The sequence below is a fragment of the Pristiophorus japonicus genome, chromosome X, assembly GCF_044704955.1.
Source record: "Pristiophorus japonicus isolate sPriJap1 chromosome X, sPriJap1.hap1, whole genome shotgun sequence".
NCBI lineage: Eukaryota > Metazoa > Chordata > Chondrichthyes > Pristiophoridae > Pristiophorus > Pristiophorus japonicus.
In genome coordinates this window covers 6488915-6502811 of record NC_092010.1, presented here as the reverse complement: position 1 = coordinate 6502811, position 13897 = coordinate 6488915, and the positions used below count along the sequence as shown (strand labels likewise).

The 13897-nt window shown below is 50.4% G+C and overlaps 1 protein-coding gene across 1 annotated transcript in view; it reads left to right on the top strand.

The window, feature by feature from the left end:
* LOC139240999 (nck-associated protein 1-like) overlaps positions 1 to 13897 on the top strand; it is a 394739-nt gene that overhangs the window by 58343 nt on the left and 322499 nt on the right. Inside the window, exon 4 of the mRNA XM_070869663.1 lies at positions 7305 to 7361. Coding sequence (XP_070725764.1) covers positions 7305 to 7361 — 57 coding nt within the window. The remainder of the gene's footprint in view (positions 1 to 7304; positions 7362 to 13897) is intronic.

Genomic DNA, 13897 nt, shown 5'->3' with positions numbered 1-13897 from the left:
TCAGGTATGCTGGTGGTTACAGGTCATATCTTATTACAGTCATGTATAGCATGTTGGGATACAGTTATATATAATAATGTAAGATACATGACATCACCCTCCCCCAAGGTCTTATTGTCTTTATAAGTTCAGTCTCTCAGGTGGTCTACGCTCTCGAGTGGAGCATCTGAGTTGTGGTTCAGTTGTTTGCCTTGGTGTCTGTTTTTCTTTGGGTGTGGTTGCTGGTATCTCACCTGGGCTGTCTGTTTCAATTGGTGTGATTGTTGTTGACTCGCCTAGGCTGTCTGTTGGGGTTGCCCTTTCCTCAGGTTGTTCCCTCTGTCTGTCCACCAGGTGTGGTGCGAGTTCCACATTGTAGTCTGCCTCTGGTTCCACAGTGTTGTTGGTAAATCTGCTTTTGACTTGGTCTACATGCCTCCGGCAGGTTTTGCCATTGTCCATTTGTACGACCAGTAGCCTGTTTCCTTCCTTGCCCATTACTGTCCCTGCAAGCCATTTGGGACCCCTGCCATAGTTTAGTACAAACACTTTGTCCCCTATCTCATTCCATCTCCCCATCAAATTTTTGGCATGGTACTCAGTCAGCTTACGGCGCTTTGCCTCAACGATTTCGTGCATGTCTGGGAGGATTAATGAGAGCCTTGTTTTTAAAGTCCTTTTCATCAACAGTTGCGCGGGGGGATCCCAGTCAGTGGGTGCGGACGAGATCTGTATGCCAACAGCAGTCGCGACAGGCGACCCTGCAGCGTGGGACCTTGGATTTTAAGCATGCCTTGTTTCATGATTTGCACTGCTCTCTCCGCCTGGCCGTTGGAGGCCGGCTTGAACGGTGCCGTCTTGACGTGATTTATGCCGTGGTCAATTATAACGTCTTGGAATTCTGCGCTGATGAAGCACGGACCATTGTCACTGACTAATATGTCAGGGATTCCGTGCGTTACAAACATGGTTGCGAGGCTCTCCACAGTGGTGGAGGTTGTGCTCGAGTTTAAAATGGTGCATTCGATCCACTTTGAAAATGCATCTACAACTACGAGGAATATTTTGCCCATGAATGGGCCCGCATAGTCCACATGCACCCGTGACCACGGTTTGGTAGGCCAGGGGCTCAGTGGAGCCTCCCTGGGGGCATTGCTGAGTTGGGCACAAATGGTGCACCTTCGGACGCAGAGCTCCAAGTCTGCGTCAATACCAGGCCACCAGACGTGGGATGTGGCTTTGGCCTTCATGAGAACGATCCCCGGGTGCTCGCGGTGGAGCTCCCGGACAAATGCCTCTCTGCCTCGCAGAGGCATGACTACTCGGCTGCCCCACATCAGGCAGTCTGCTTGTAGTGGTAGCTCATGCATGCGCCTGTGAAAGGGTTTTAATTCCTCGGGGCAGGCATCTCGAGCCTCTGCCCAGTCACCGGTTAGGACACATCTTTTTACTAAGGATAACGTGAGGTCACTGGCCGTCCGGGCTCTGATTTGGCGAGCCGTCATGGGCGAACCTGTGGACTCAAAAGGCATTGATTGCCATGACTATCTCACAGTCCTGTTCGTCAGACCCTTCCGTGGTCGCCAGGGGTAGCCTGCTGAGCGCGTTGGCACAGTTGTCTGTGCCTGGTCTGTGCCTTATGGTATAGTCGTAGGACGCCAGCATGAGTGCCCACCGTTGAATTCGCGCTGAGGCGTTGGCGTTTATTGCCTTGCTCTCGGATAGGAGGGACGTGAGGGGCTTGTGGTCGGTTTCTAACGCGAACTTGGCCCCGAAAAGGTATTGGTGCATCTTTTTGACACCGTACACGCACGCGAGCGCCTCCTTCTCTACCATTCCGTACCCGCGCTCCGCCCGCGAAAGTGACCTGGAGGCATAAGCTATGGGTTCTAGTTTGCCCGAACTATTAACATGTTGCAAAACGCACCCGACCCCATACGCTGACGCATCGCATGTGAGAACTAGCTTTTTACCTGGGTCAAAGAAAGTCAAAACACTGTTGGAACACAGAAGGTTGCGTGCCTTATTGAAGGCGCGTTCCTGGGCGTCCCCCCAAAACCAATCGCACCCCTTCCTGAGTAGCACGTGGAGAGGCTCCAGCAGCGTGCTTAAGTTCTGCATAAAGTTCCCAAAGTAATTGAGTCGCCCGAGAAAGGCGCGCAGTTCTGAGACATTCCGGGGCCTGGGTGCCAGGCGAATTGCATCTGTTTTGGACTCTGTTGGGCGGATTCCATCAGCGGCAATCCTTCTGCCCAAAAATTCAACCTCGGCTGCGAGAAACAGGCACTTGGATTTCTTGACTCGTAGGCCTACCCGATCCAATCGCTTTAGTACTTCCTCGAAATTACAGAGATGGGAGTTGGTGTCCCTGCCCGTGATAAGTATGTCGTCTTGAAATACAACCGTCCCCGGGATGGACTTGAGCAGACTCTCCATGTTGCGCTGGAATATGGCAGCTGCCGACCTGATGCCGAATGGGCATCGATTGTACATGAAAAGGCCTCGATGTGTGTTGATGGTGGTGAGTAGCTTGGATTCCTTGGTCAATTCTTGCGTCATATACGCAGATGTGAGGTCTAATTTTGAGAAAAGTTTACCTCCAGCCAATGTGGCAAATAAGTCCTCCGCTCTGGGCAGCGGGTACTGGTCCTGTAGGGAGACTCTGTTTATGGTAGATTTGTAGTCCCCACAGATTCGTACGGATCCATCAGGCTTCATGACTGGGACGATGGGACTTGCCCAGTTGCTAAATTCCACAGGTGATATAATGCCTTCCCGCAGAAGCCTGTCTAGTTCATGTTCAATCTTTTCCCTCATCACATAGGGTACAGCTCTGGCCTTGTGATGGACCGGTGTAGCATCCTGTGTGATGTAGATTTTGACTTTGGCCCCTTTGAAAGTGCCCACACCTGGCTGAAAGAGATCATCAAATCGCTTAATAACTGTTGAGCAGGAGGTCCGTTCCTCTAATGACATGGCATGGACATCATCCCATTTCCAGTTTAGTTTTGCCAGCCAGTTTCTCCCCAGCAGTGCTGGGGGGTCTCCAGGGACAATCCACAGGGGAAGTCGGTTCACTGTCCCTTTGTGTGTGACAGAGAGCATGGCGCTGCCGAGGACTGGTACGATTTCTTTGGTATAGGTCCTTAGTTTGGTGTCGACCCTTGTGAGTTTTGGTCTGTCTCTCAGTTGTTCAAATTGTTGAGCGCCCAAGAGAGATTGACTCACTCCCGTATCCAGCTCCATGTTGACAGATATCCCGTTGAGTAGGACCCTCATCATTATAGGAGGCGTCCTGTTGTAGGAGCAGCGGCCATTGATCGTGTTGACCCGCTGTACATCGGTGTCCTGGGTACTGTCCCCACCATCTTCTGGTCCGCTTTCCGACCCATCCGATTTGTATACCAGCCGAGCTGACGTTTCTTTGCACATGCGAGCCAAATGCCCTGTATATTCACAGTTCCTGCAAACAGCCTGCTGAAATCGACATCCCCTTGATGAGTGCCCACCCCCACACCTCCAGCACAGACTGCTTGCAAAGAATGAGCTGTGTCTGGCTGATCTCTCTTGAGCTTCTCTCAGTTTGTAGTTGATTGCTCGCATTGTGGGTTGATGAGGTGTGAACGGCCGTTCCTATTGCCCTTTATGGCTTCTGTTGCCACTGCTTGCTGTCGAAAGCCTGTTCTGCCGGTTTTGTCTGTGTGTGGGGGTAGCAGCTTTTCTAATGCTGTGAACTCCTTGTTCCATTATTTCGTTAGTTGTCGTACCTGCATTGTAAATCAAGCTCGTTTCTTCTTCCCCTACCAAGAATGTCTGTGCAACCAGTGCTGCTGCCTCTAAGGTCAGGTTCTTGGTCTCTATGAGCTTTCGGAATATGCCTGCGTGGCCTATTCCTTCAGTGAAAAAGTCTCTCAGCATTTCTCTCCTCAATTCATCGGAGAACTCACATAAACTAGCCAGCCTCCGAAGTTCCGCCACGAAGTCGGGTATGCTCTGGCCCACACAGCGTCTGTAGTTGTAGAACCTGTGTCTGGCCATGTGTAGGCTGCTCGCTGGCTTCAGGTGGTCTCTTACCAGTGTGCTCAATTCTTCAAACAACTTGCTTGCTGGTTTCTCAGGTGCCAACAGATTCTTCATTAAAGCGTATGTTTTCGAGCCACAGCTGGTCAAGAGATGGGCTCTTCTCTTGTCTGCCGTATCATCGCCTAACCAGTCTTGGGTCTACTGGCTTTAAGTGGCCATAGCTTCTCAAATTGCTGAACGCCCATGAGTGACTGGCTGGCCCCTCTGTTCAGCTACATGCGTACTGGGATACTGTTAATAAAAGCCTCATCATCATTGGTGGCGTTCTGGTGTATGAACTGTGAATGTTTGCCACATGGACCCGCTGAACCTCGGCGTCCATCGATTTGCCCGAAAAGTCATCCTGACTCAAAGAACCCTCTTCTGGTCCATCCACCTCAAATATAGTCTGGTTGCAGGCTTCCTGCACATTCGAGCTGAGTGGCCACTGAGATTGCAGGTTCTGCAGACAAACTGTTGAAACCTGCTAGATCTAGCTGAGTGTTTTCCCCCACACCTCCAGCATGAGTTAAAGTTTCCATTGTTGGGAACAAAGGGACTATGGCCAGGCATTCCGTGCTGACTGTCCCTTTGACTGCTCTTGAGTACCCTATTAGTGGGTGTCAATGGCCCCATCCTGGGCCGCATTGTCCACTGTGACGGCGGGAATGTCCGTTCAGCCTGCCATTGTATTGCTGCCTAGGGAGTGTCAGACTGCCCCTGCCTGCCTGCGGGGCTCTGAGTCGCATTGATGATATTGACTCCCTGATCCATCGCCGCGTTAGAGGCAGAATTGCGCGCGTATATTATTTTCGTCTCTTCCTACCCCGCCATGAAAGTTTGAGCTAACAACACTGCCGCTTCCAAGGTCAAATCCTTGGTCTCAATTAATTTGTGGAAAATTCCCACATGACCGATGCCCTCGATAAAGAAGTCCCTTAGCATCTCTCCCCTGCAGGCGTCTGTGAACTTACAGAGGCTGGCCAAACGCCGCAGGTCCGCTACGAAGTCCGGTATGCTCTGTCCTTCACGACGTCGGTGGGTGTAGAATCTGTGTCGGGCCATATGTATGCTACTCGCCGGTTTGAGGTGCTCCCCGATCAATTTGCTAAGTTCTTCAAAGGTTTTGTCCGCCGGCTTTTCAGGTTCTAGTAAGTCCTTCATGAGCGCGTAAGTCTTTGGTCCGCAACTGGTCAAAAGATGAGCCCTTCGCTTGTCAGCCACTGCATCCCCCAGCCAATCTTTCGTAACGAAGCTTTGCTGAAGCCTCTCGATAAAATCATCCCAGTCTTCCCCAACACAGTACCGTTCCTATGTGCTACCGGTGGCTATTCTCGTGGGTCGTGAATTCACGTTTCTCGTCGCCAATGTAAAGTCCTTACTCTACAGCATGAAACCACATGAGGCACATTCTGGGGACAAGGTCACTCTGTGACCTGCTCTTTATTCACAGGACTCCAAAGACGATGACCCTGCGTGGGACCTCCCTTTATATACCTGGATGATCAGGTAAGGTCTCACACAAGTTTACCCCCTTGTGATCAAGGTGTGCATCTAGGTTGAGTGTATACAGTAATACAGTGGTGTTACATTGTGGTTACATACATTACACAGACCACACCACATTAATTGAATTTTAAGAGTGCTTTCTCCCTAAGTTGTGAGACATTTATTCCCGCATTAGTGTTTTGGACTAGTTCAGTCTACCCAGAGAGTGGTGAGAATGTGGAACTCGCTACCACAGGGAGTGGTTGAAGCAAATAGTATCGATGCATTTAAGGGAAGGCTGGACAAGCATATGGGGGAGAAGGGAATAGGGGATTATGCGGATTGGGTGAGATGAGAAAGACAGGAGGAGGCTCGAGTGGAACTAAACTAGTTCTAACTAGTTTTGATATTAAAGGAAATTAAGCCCACGACAAGATTAACCTTTGGCACCAACCACCGTCAATGGTTCTTGGTAATCCTGTCAACAATATCACTTGTACATTTGCAGCAAAACCTCTTTCGATATGCTCATCATAGGTTCCTCGAATGAGGATGACTTGCTTCCACGAGTTCACAGATGTTTCAATGAAGGACCCGATGTCCCAGTCCTGAACTCCAATTGAGGGGGTGGAAGATGCCTGTGCGTGGATTTTTTTAACGTGGAGTGACCGTTGCACACCAGCCACCACACGGGCTTGACAGAGCTAGGTCTTGGTCCAGTGGCAAGGATTAACCAGGACGACTGGAGACCAGCTCTGCTGCATGGGCCTAGTGCGCACACATATCGCAGTGTGGGCTGGCCCCTGCTGTCCCTGGGTCCTCGGCTCTTCTGGGTCCCGTACCCTCATTCGCCGCTCCTCCGCCACGATCTCTCGCCGCTCCTCCGCCACAAACCATTGCAGCAATACTGAGGCACTTTAAGAGGATGTGGACATCAAAATTACGAAAGCTTAAATTTTAAAAAATTGACTATATTCTGGGGAGATTCTCGATTAGAATATAGAAAACAGAACTGTACTACAGGTATTAAAAAAACTCTGGAGACATACCTGAAATCTATAGACCAGTCAAGTTTAATACAAGCAGGAAAAACAGAGAGATCTAGATGGGCATGTTTTGAGAGATCACACATGGAAATGTACAAGTGAACGTGGATTTAAAAACAAAACATTTTGGGAACAGAAAAAGGATATATATGGCCTTTAGGTTGAGCTCAAATCCATCTTCTCGCCTTGTCCCTCTTTTTATTCAGAAATATGTCTAACTGTCTGTCTGTTGGACTCACTTATATATGTGCTTTATTAGTTATGCATATTTGCTTTAATAGTTGTGCATGATCTCTGCTTTTTGAATCCATGTAAAGCAACACCACGCATACCAATAACATTCATTGCAATCATTCTGTACTCCACCCATAACACCAGTCCCTCCCTTTTTCTCCCCTGGTCACACATTCATGAAATTGGTCCAAAATTTTATTTTTAAAATACTAATATATGTGATTGTCTTATGTCCGGAACTAGAGGTTTTCCACACAATTTAAACCAACTAGAATTTCACCATGGCCATAATAACAACTTGGTTTTAACAGGTTAATTAGCCTCAATAACTCCAATTAATTCAAATCATTATCGTAAACTAACCAGTGCCCGTTGCATTACATTGCTTTACAGACAAGTAGTACCAGCATAATGGCTCGGTATCTGGCCTCCAGCTCTGCTGTTCCTGGCCTCTGATTGATTGATCTCGAAGGTTCTTCTGCTTTTGTTTTGCAGGATAATGTGTACGAGTTACTGAATGCTATGGATGCCTGTCAAATGTACCTGGATATCGTAAGTACCTTCTACAGGACTGGGGATAGTAATTGCCTGCAAGACAGGAAGCAGAGAATGGGGGTAAAGGGCAGCTATTATCAGTGGCAGAAGGTGGGTATTGATGTTCCACAAGGATCAGTGCTGGGACCACAGTTGTTCACAATTTATATTAACAAATTTGATTTTGTAATCAAAAACACCATTTCTAAATTCGCGGATGACACCAAATTGGTGCGGGGGGGGGCAGTATGGTGATTGGGGGGGTGCGGCGTCGAGGGGGGGGTAGTGTTTGGGGGGTAGGGTTGGGGGGGGTAGGGTTTGGGGGGGTAGGATTGGGAGGGTAGGGTTGGTGGGGTAGGATTGGGGGTAGGGTTGGGGGGGTAAGATTGGGGGGGCAGGATTGAGGGGTAGGGTTGGGGGGGGTGGGATTGGAGGGTAGGGTTGGGGGGGGTAGGATTGGGGGGGTAGGGTTGGGAGGGTAAGCTTGGGGGGGTAAGATTGGGGGGTAAGATTGGGGGGGTAAGATTGGGGATGGGGTTGGGGGTGTAAGATTGGGGGGGTAGGATTGGGGAGGTAGGGTTGGGGGGGTAGGATTGGGGGGGTAGGGTTGGGGGGGGGGTAGGATTGGGGGGGTAGGGTTGGGGGGATAGGATTGGGGGGGTAGGGTTGGGAGGGTAAGCTTGGGGGGGTAAGATTGGGGGGTAAGATTGGGGGGTAAGATTGGGGATGGGGTTGGGGGTGTAAGATTGGGGGGGTAGGATTGGGGAGGTAGGGTTGTGGGGGGTATGGTTGGGGGGGTAGGATTGGGGGGTAGGGTTGGGGGGTAGGGTTGGGGGGGGTAGGATTGGGGGGTATGGTTGGGGGGTAGGGTTGGGGGGGGTAGGATTGGGGGGTATGGTTGGGGAGGCAGGATTGGGGGGTAGGGTTGGGGGGGTAAGATTGGGGGATAGGGTTGGGGGGGTAAGATTGGGGGGTAGGGTTGGGGGGGTAAGATTGGGGGGTAGGGTTGGGGGGGTAAGGTTGGGGGGGTGAGATTGGGGGGGTATGATTGGGGGAGGGTATGGTTGGGGGGGGGTAGGATTGGGGGGGGTAGGATTGGGGGGTAGGGTGGGGGGGTATGGTTGGGGGGGCAGGATTGGGGGGTAGGGTTGAGGGGGTAGGGTTGGGGGGGTAGGATTGGGGGGTAAGATTGGGAGGGTAGGGTTGGGGGGGTAAGATTGGGGGGTAAGATTGGGAGGGTAGGGTTGGGGGGGTAAGATTGGGGGGTAAGATTGGGAGGGTAGGGTTGGGGGGGTAAGATTGGGGGGTAAGATTGGGAGGGTAGGGTTGGGAGGGTAAGATTGGGGGGTAAGATTGGGAGGGTAGGGTTGGGAGGGTAAGATTGGGGGGTAAGATTGGGAGGGTAGGGTTGGGAGGGTAAGATTGGGGGGGTAGGGTTGGGGTGGTAGGGTTGGGAGGGTAGGGTTGTGGGGGTAGGGTTGGGGTTAGGATTGGGGGAGGGGGGTTGCAGGGGTCGGGTTGGGTGGGTCGGGTTGATGGGAGTTGGATTGGGGGAAATAGTCAATATTGAAGAAGTAACTAATTGCAAGACAACATTAATAATTTGCAGCAAATTGACGAATGTATAAATGTGAGGTGTTGCATTATGGGAGGAAGAGTGAGGAGGTGACACATTAGTTTGAAAATCAGAATTTAAATGGGGTAGAGGAGCAAATGGATCTGGGAGTAACAATACACAAATCGCAGCTTCATAAGGCCATAAAAAACAAACCAAGCACTGGGGTTTATTTCTAGAGGAATAGAATTGAAAAGTATTGCAGTTATAATAAAGCTGTGTCGGACCTTGGTGAGACCACACTTAGAGCACTGCGTACAGTTCTGGTCGCCATATTATAAAAGGATATAGAGGCAATGGAGAGGGTGCCGAGAAGATTTACAAGGATGATACCAGAAATGCGAGGGTATATATATCAGGAAAGGATGAACAGGCTGGGACTCTTTTCTCTTGAATAGAGAAGGCTGAAGGGGTGGACTAATAGAGGTCTTTAAAATGATGAAAGCTTTTGATCGAGTGGACACAGAGAGAGTGTTTCCACTTGTGGGGAAGAGCATAACTAGAGGCCATCAATATAAGGTCGTCACCAAGAAACCCAATGGGGAATTCAGGAGAAACTTCTTTACCCACAGAGTTGAACTAGTTACTACAGAGAGTAGTTGAGGCGAATACTATAAGAACGTAAGAAATAGGAGCAGGAGTCGGCCATTTGGCCCCTCGAGCCTGCTCCACCATTCAATAAGATCATGTCTGATCTGATCATGGACTCAGCTCCACTTCCCTGCCCGCTCCCCATAACCCTTCACTCCCTTATCGCTTAAAAATCTGTCTATCTCCGCCTGAAATATATTCAATGACCCAGCCCTCCAGCCTCCTGGTATTGACCTCCATGACTATCTGCTCCTCATGCCGTTTGAGCGTGTGTCTGGAGGGCCTCCTTCCTCTGTGGATACAGGACAGCTTTCCTCCTCTCCACCAAGGCCTCGAGTGCAGTTGTGAAAACCTTGGAGCCGGCTCTCTCCCCTGTTGTGCTGGTGCTCACTGTTTCCCAGGACAGAACCACTCCCAGCACCAGCTGCAGCACAACAGGTGCAGGCTAGCTTCAAGTCTTGCTGGGAAGTTACGATTTTGGGCCCCCTGCTGATGCATCCAGCCAATGAGCAGGCAGCATGGAGTTCATTGCGCCCACGCCTGTTTTCGGGGGCTATCCAACATAGTCCCCAATGTATCTAATACACGAGAAGCACCATCATGTTTCGGGCTTAAATCAGGGGCTCACCCATCAGTGTCATTGATGGTTAAGACTTGATTTTGATCTCTGGCAATGACAAGGTTCAGTGGAGTGAAATTTCAGTCACGTCTCTGTTGTGGTGTTAGGCGGGGCGGGGCGGTAAATTTTGCGCTGGGAAATGGTTTGCGCTGGGCCCGGAGTGTGGGGCGGAGTGCTAGGGGAGGCGTTACGCACCTCTCTCAGGGCGCTAGGCCGGCTGAGCACGGGAGAATACCCAGCTAAAGAGCCGGCCTCGGAGCACCCTGAGAGAGGCCTCGGCAGGGGGAAAAACCTGAAACAAACCCACCAAAAATAGTCGCAATACACAGCCCACACCACCACAACATAAATCGCAAAATAAAACCAGTCGCACTTACTTGAGGTCAGCATTACTTACCTCAATGAGGCTGCTACAGCTCGGACCACCCGCTTTCACAGGCGTGCCCAGCAGGGGGCGCTCTACGGATAGCTGCGGATCGAGCTGCCCGTTTCCACAAGCGTTCCCAGTAGGGGGCTACAGATCAGAAAGCCCGCTTTCCCAGGCGGTCCCACTAGGGGGTGCTGCAGGGCGCGCTGCAGGGCGCTCCAGCTCGGAACACCCGCTTTCACTGGCAGTCCCACTAGGGGGTGCTGCGGGGGTGCTATGGATCGGAACACCCGCTTTCCCAGGCGGTCACACTAGGGGGCGCTACGATCGGAGCACCCGCTTTCCCAGGCGGTCCCACTAGGGGGCGCTACGGATCGGGACACCCACTTTCCCAGGTGGTCCCACGAGGGGGCGCTGCGTGGCGCTATGGATCGGAACACCCACTTTCCCAGGCGGTCCCACTAGAGGGCGCTGGGGGGAGCTATGGTTCGGGCGAGTTTCAAATATCAAGCTGGTGTCACACCCAGGGGCGTTCCACACCAGCTCGCCTCTCCCGGGTGGTACTGCTCCGTGCCCCCGCTAACCCTGCACCGAATGTTCCGGCGGGGCGCTGGACGCTGGCCGTACGCCCGGAAACGCTTCCCACCGCCATTGCCGTCCCTCCGGGGCACTAACTGAGTCGGCAGAAGACTGGGAATCCAGTGTCGGAGGTTTGGTGACCACACATCTGTGGTCTCGGGAGAGGCAGATACAGCGGATCAAAGGACCTCTGTTACTGGTTTCTTGAGCTCTCGCTCTCTGGCAATTTTCTCAGTACTTTGGTTCGGTATTCACTAAGGAGGACACAAACAACCTTCCGGATATAAAAGGGATCAGAGGGTCTAGTAAGAAGGAGGAACTGAGGGAAATCCTTATTAGTCGGGAAATTGTGTTGGGGAAATTGATGGGATTGAAGGCCGATAAATCCCCAGGGCCTGATGGACTGCATCCCAGAGTACTTAAGGAGGTGGCCTTGGAAATAGTGGATGCATTGACAGTCATTTTCCAACATTCCATAGACTCTGGATCAGTTCCTATGGAGTGGAGGGTAGCCAATGTAACCCCACTTTTTAAAAAAGGAGGGAGAGAGAAAACAGGGAATTATAGACCGGTCAGCCTGACATCGGTAGTGGGTAAAATGATGGAATCAATTATTAAGGATGTCATAGCAGCGCATTTGGAAAGAGGTGACATGATAGGTCCAAGTCAGCATGGATTTGTGAAAGGGAAATCATGCTTGACAAATCTTCTGGAATTTTTTGAGGATGTTTCCAGTAGAGTGGACAAGGGAGAACCAGTTGATGTGGTATATTTGGACTTTCAGGAGGCTTTCGACAAGGTCCCACACAAGAGATTAATGTGCAAAGTTAAAGCACATGTGATTGGGGGTAGTGTGCTGACATGGATTGAGAACTGGTTGTCAGACAGGAAGCAAAGAGTAGGAGTAAATGGGTACTTTTCAGAATGGCAGGCAGTGACTAGTGGGGTACCGCAAGGTTCTCTGCTGGGCCCCAGCTGTTTACACTGTACATTAATGATTTGGACGAGAGGATTAAATGTAGTATCTCCAAATTTGCGGATGACACTAAGTTGGGTGGCAGTGTGAGTTGCGAGGAGGATGCTATGAGGCTGCAGAGTGACTTGGATAGGTTAGGTGAGTGGGCAAATGCATGGCAGATGAAGTATAATGTGGATAAATGTGAGGTTATCCACTTTGGTGGTAAAAACAGAGAGACAGACTATTATCTGAATGGTGACAGATTAGGAAAAGGGGAGGTGCAACGAGACCTGGGTGTCATGGTACATCAGTCATTGAAGGTTGGCATGCAGATACAGTAGGCGGTTAAGAAAGCAAATGGCATGTTGGCCTTCATAGCGAGGGGATTTGAGTACAGGGGCAGGGAGGTTTTGCTGCAATTGTACAGGGCCTTGGTGAGGCCACACCTGGAGTATTGTGTACAGTTTTGGTCTCCTAACTTGAGGAAGGACATTCTTGCTATTGAGGGAGTGCAGCGAAGGTTCACCAGACTGATTCCCGGGATGGCGGGAATGACATATTAAGAAAGACTGTATCAACTGGGCTTGTATTCACTGGAGTTCAGAAGAATGAGAGGGGATCTCATAGAAACGTTTAAAATTCTGACGGGTTTAGACAGGTTAGATGCAGGAAGAATATTCCCGATGTTGGGGAAGTCCAGAACCAGGGGTCACAGTCTAAGGATAAGGGGTAAGCCATTTAGGACCGAGATGAGGAGAAACTTCTTCACCCAGAGAGTGGTGAACCTGTGGAATTCTCTACCACAGAAAGTTGTTGAGGCCAATTCACTAAATATATTCAAAAAGGAGTTAGATGTAGTCCTTACTACTCGGGGAATCAAGGGGTATGGTGAGAAAGCAGGAATGGGGTACTGAAGTTGCATGTTCAGCCATGAACTCATTGAATGGCGGTGCAGGCTCGAAGGGCCGAATGGCCTACTCCTGCACCTATTTTCTATGTTTCTATGTTTCATCCAGGATCTCCTCACTTTGTCGCTGGTGGACCTCTGTCTGACACCAAGAGGGTTCCTGGCCCAGTTTGCTCACCAGCTGCTTTGCTTCTTGTCACAATCTTGGCTTTCAGTGCCTGAACCACTGCCCGGAGTTCTGGCCTCTTCCAGTCGCTACCGATTATCAGCCTCTGCCTCTTGCCTCATGCTCTCCCCTTTGTCGATTGCCTTGAACGTGTTAATCTGCTTTTTGATTTCACAGAATCATCGAATCGTCCAGCACAGAAGGAGGCCATTCAGCCATCGAGTCTGTGTCAGCTCTTTGAAAGAGCCATCCAGTTACTCCACCCTCCCCGATCTTTCCCCAAATCCCTGCAATTTTTTCTCCCTCAAGTAGTTATCCAATTCCCCTTTGAAGGCTACTATTAAATCTGTATCTCCCACCCTTTCAGGACAAAGGGACCTGGGAGTGCATGTCCACAGATCCCTGAAGGTAGCAGGCCAGGTAGATAAGGTGGTTAAGAAGGCATACGGAATACTTGCCTTTATTAGTCGAGGCATAGAATACAAGAGCAGGGAGGTTATGCTTGACCTGTATAAAACACCGGTTTGGCCACAGCTGAAGTACTGCGTGCAGTTCTGGTCACCACATTACAGGAAAGATGTGATTGCACTAGAGATGGTACAGAGGAGATTTACGAGGATGTTACCAGGACTGGAAAATTTTAGCTATGAGGAAAGATTTGATAAGCTGGGTTTGTTTGGTTTGGAACAGAGGAGGCTGAGGGGACATTATTGAGGTGTATAAAATTATGAGGGGTCTGGATAGAATGGATA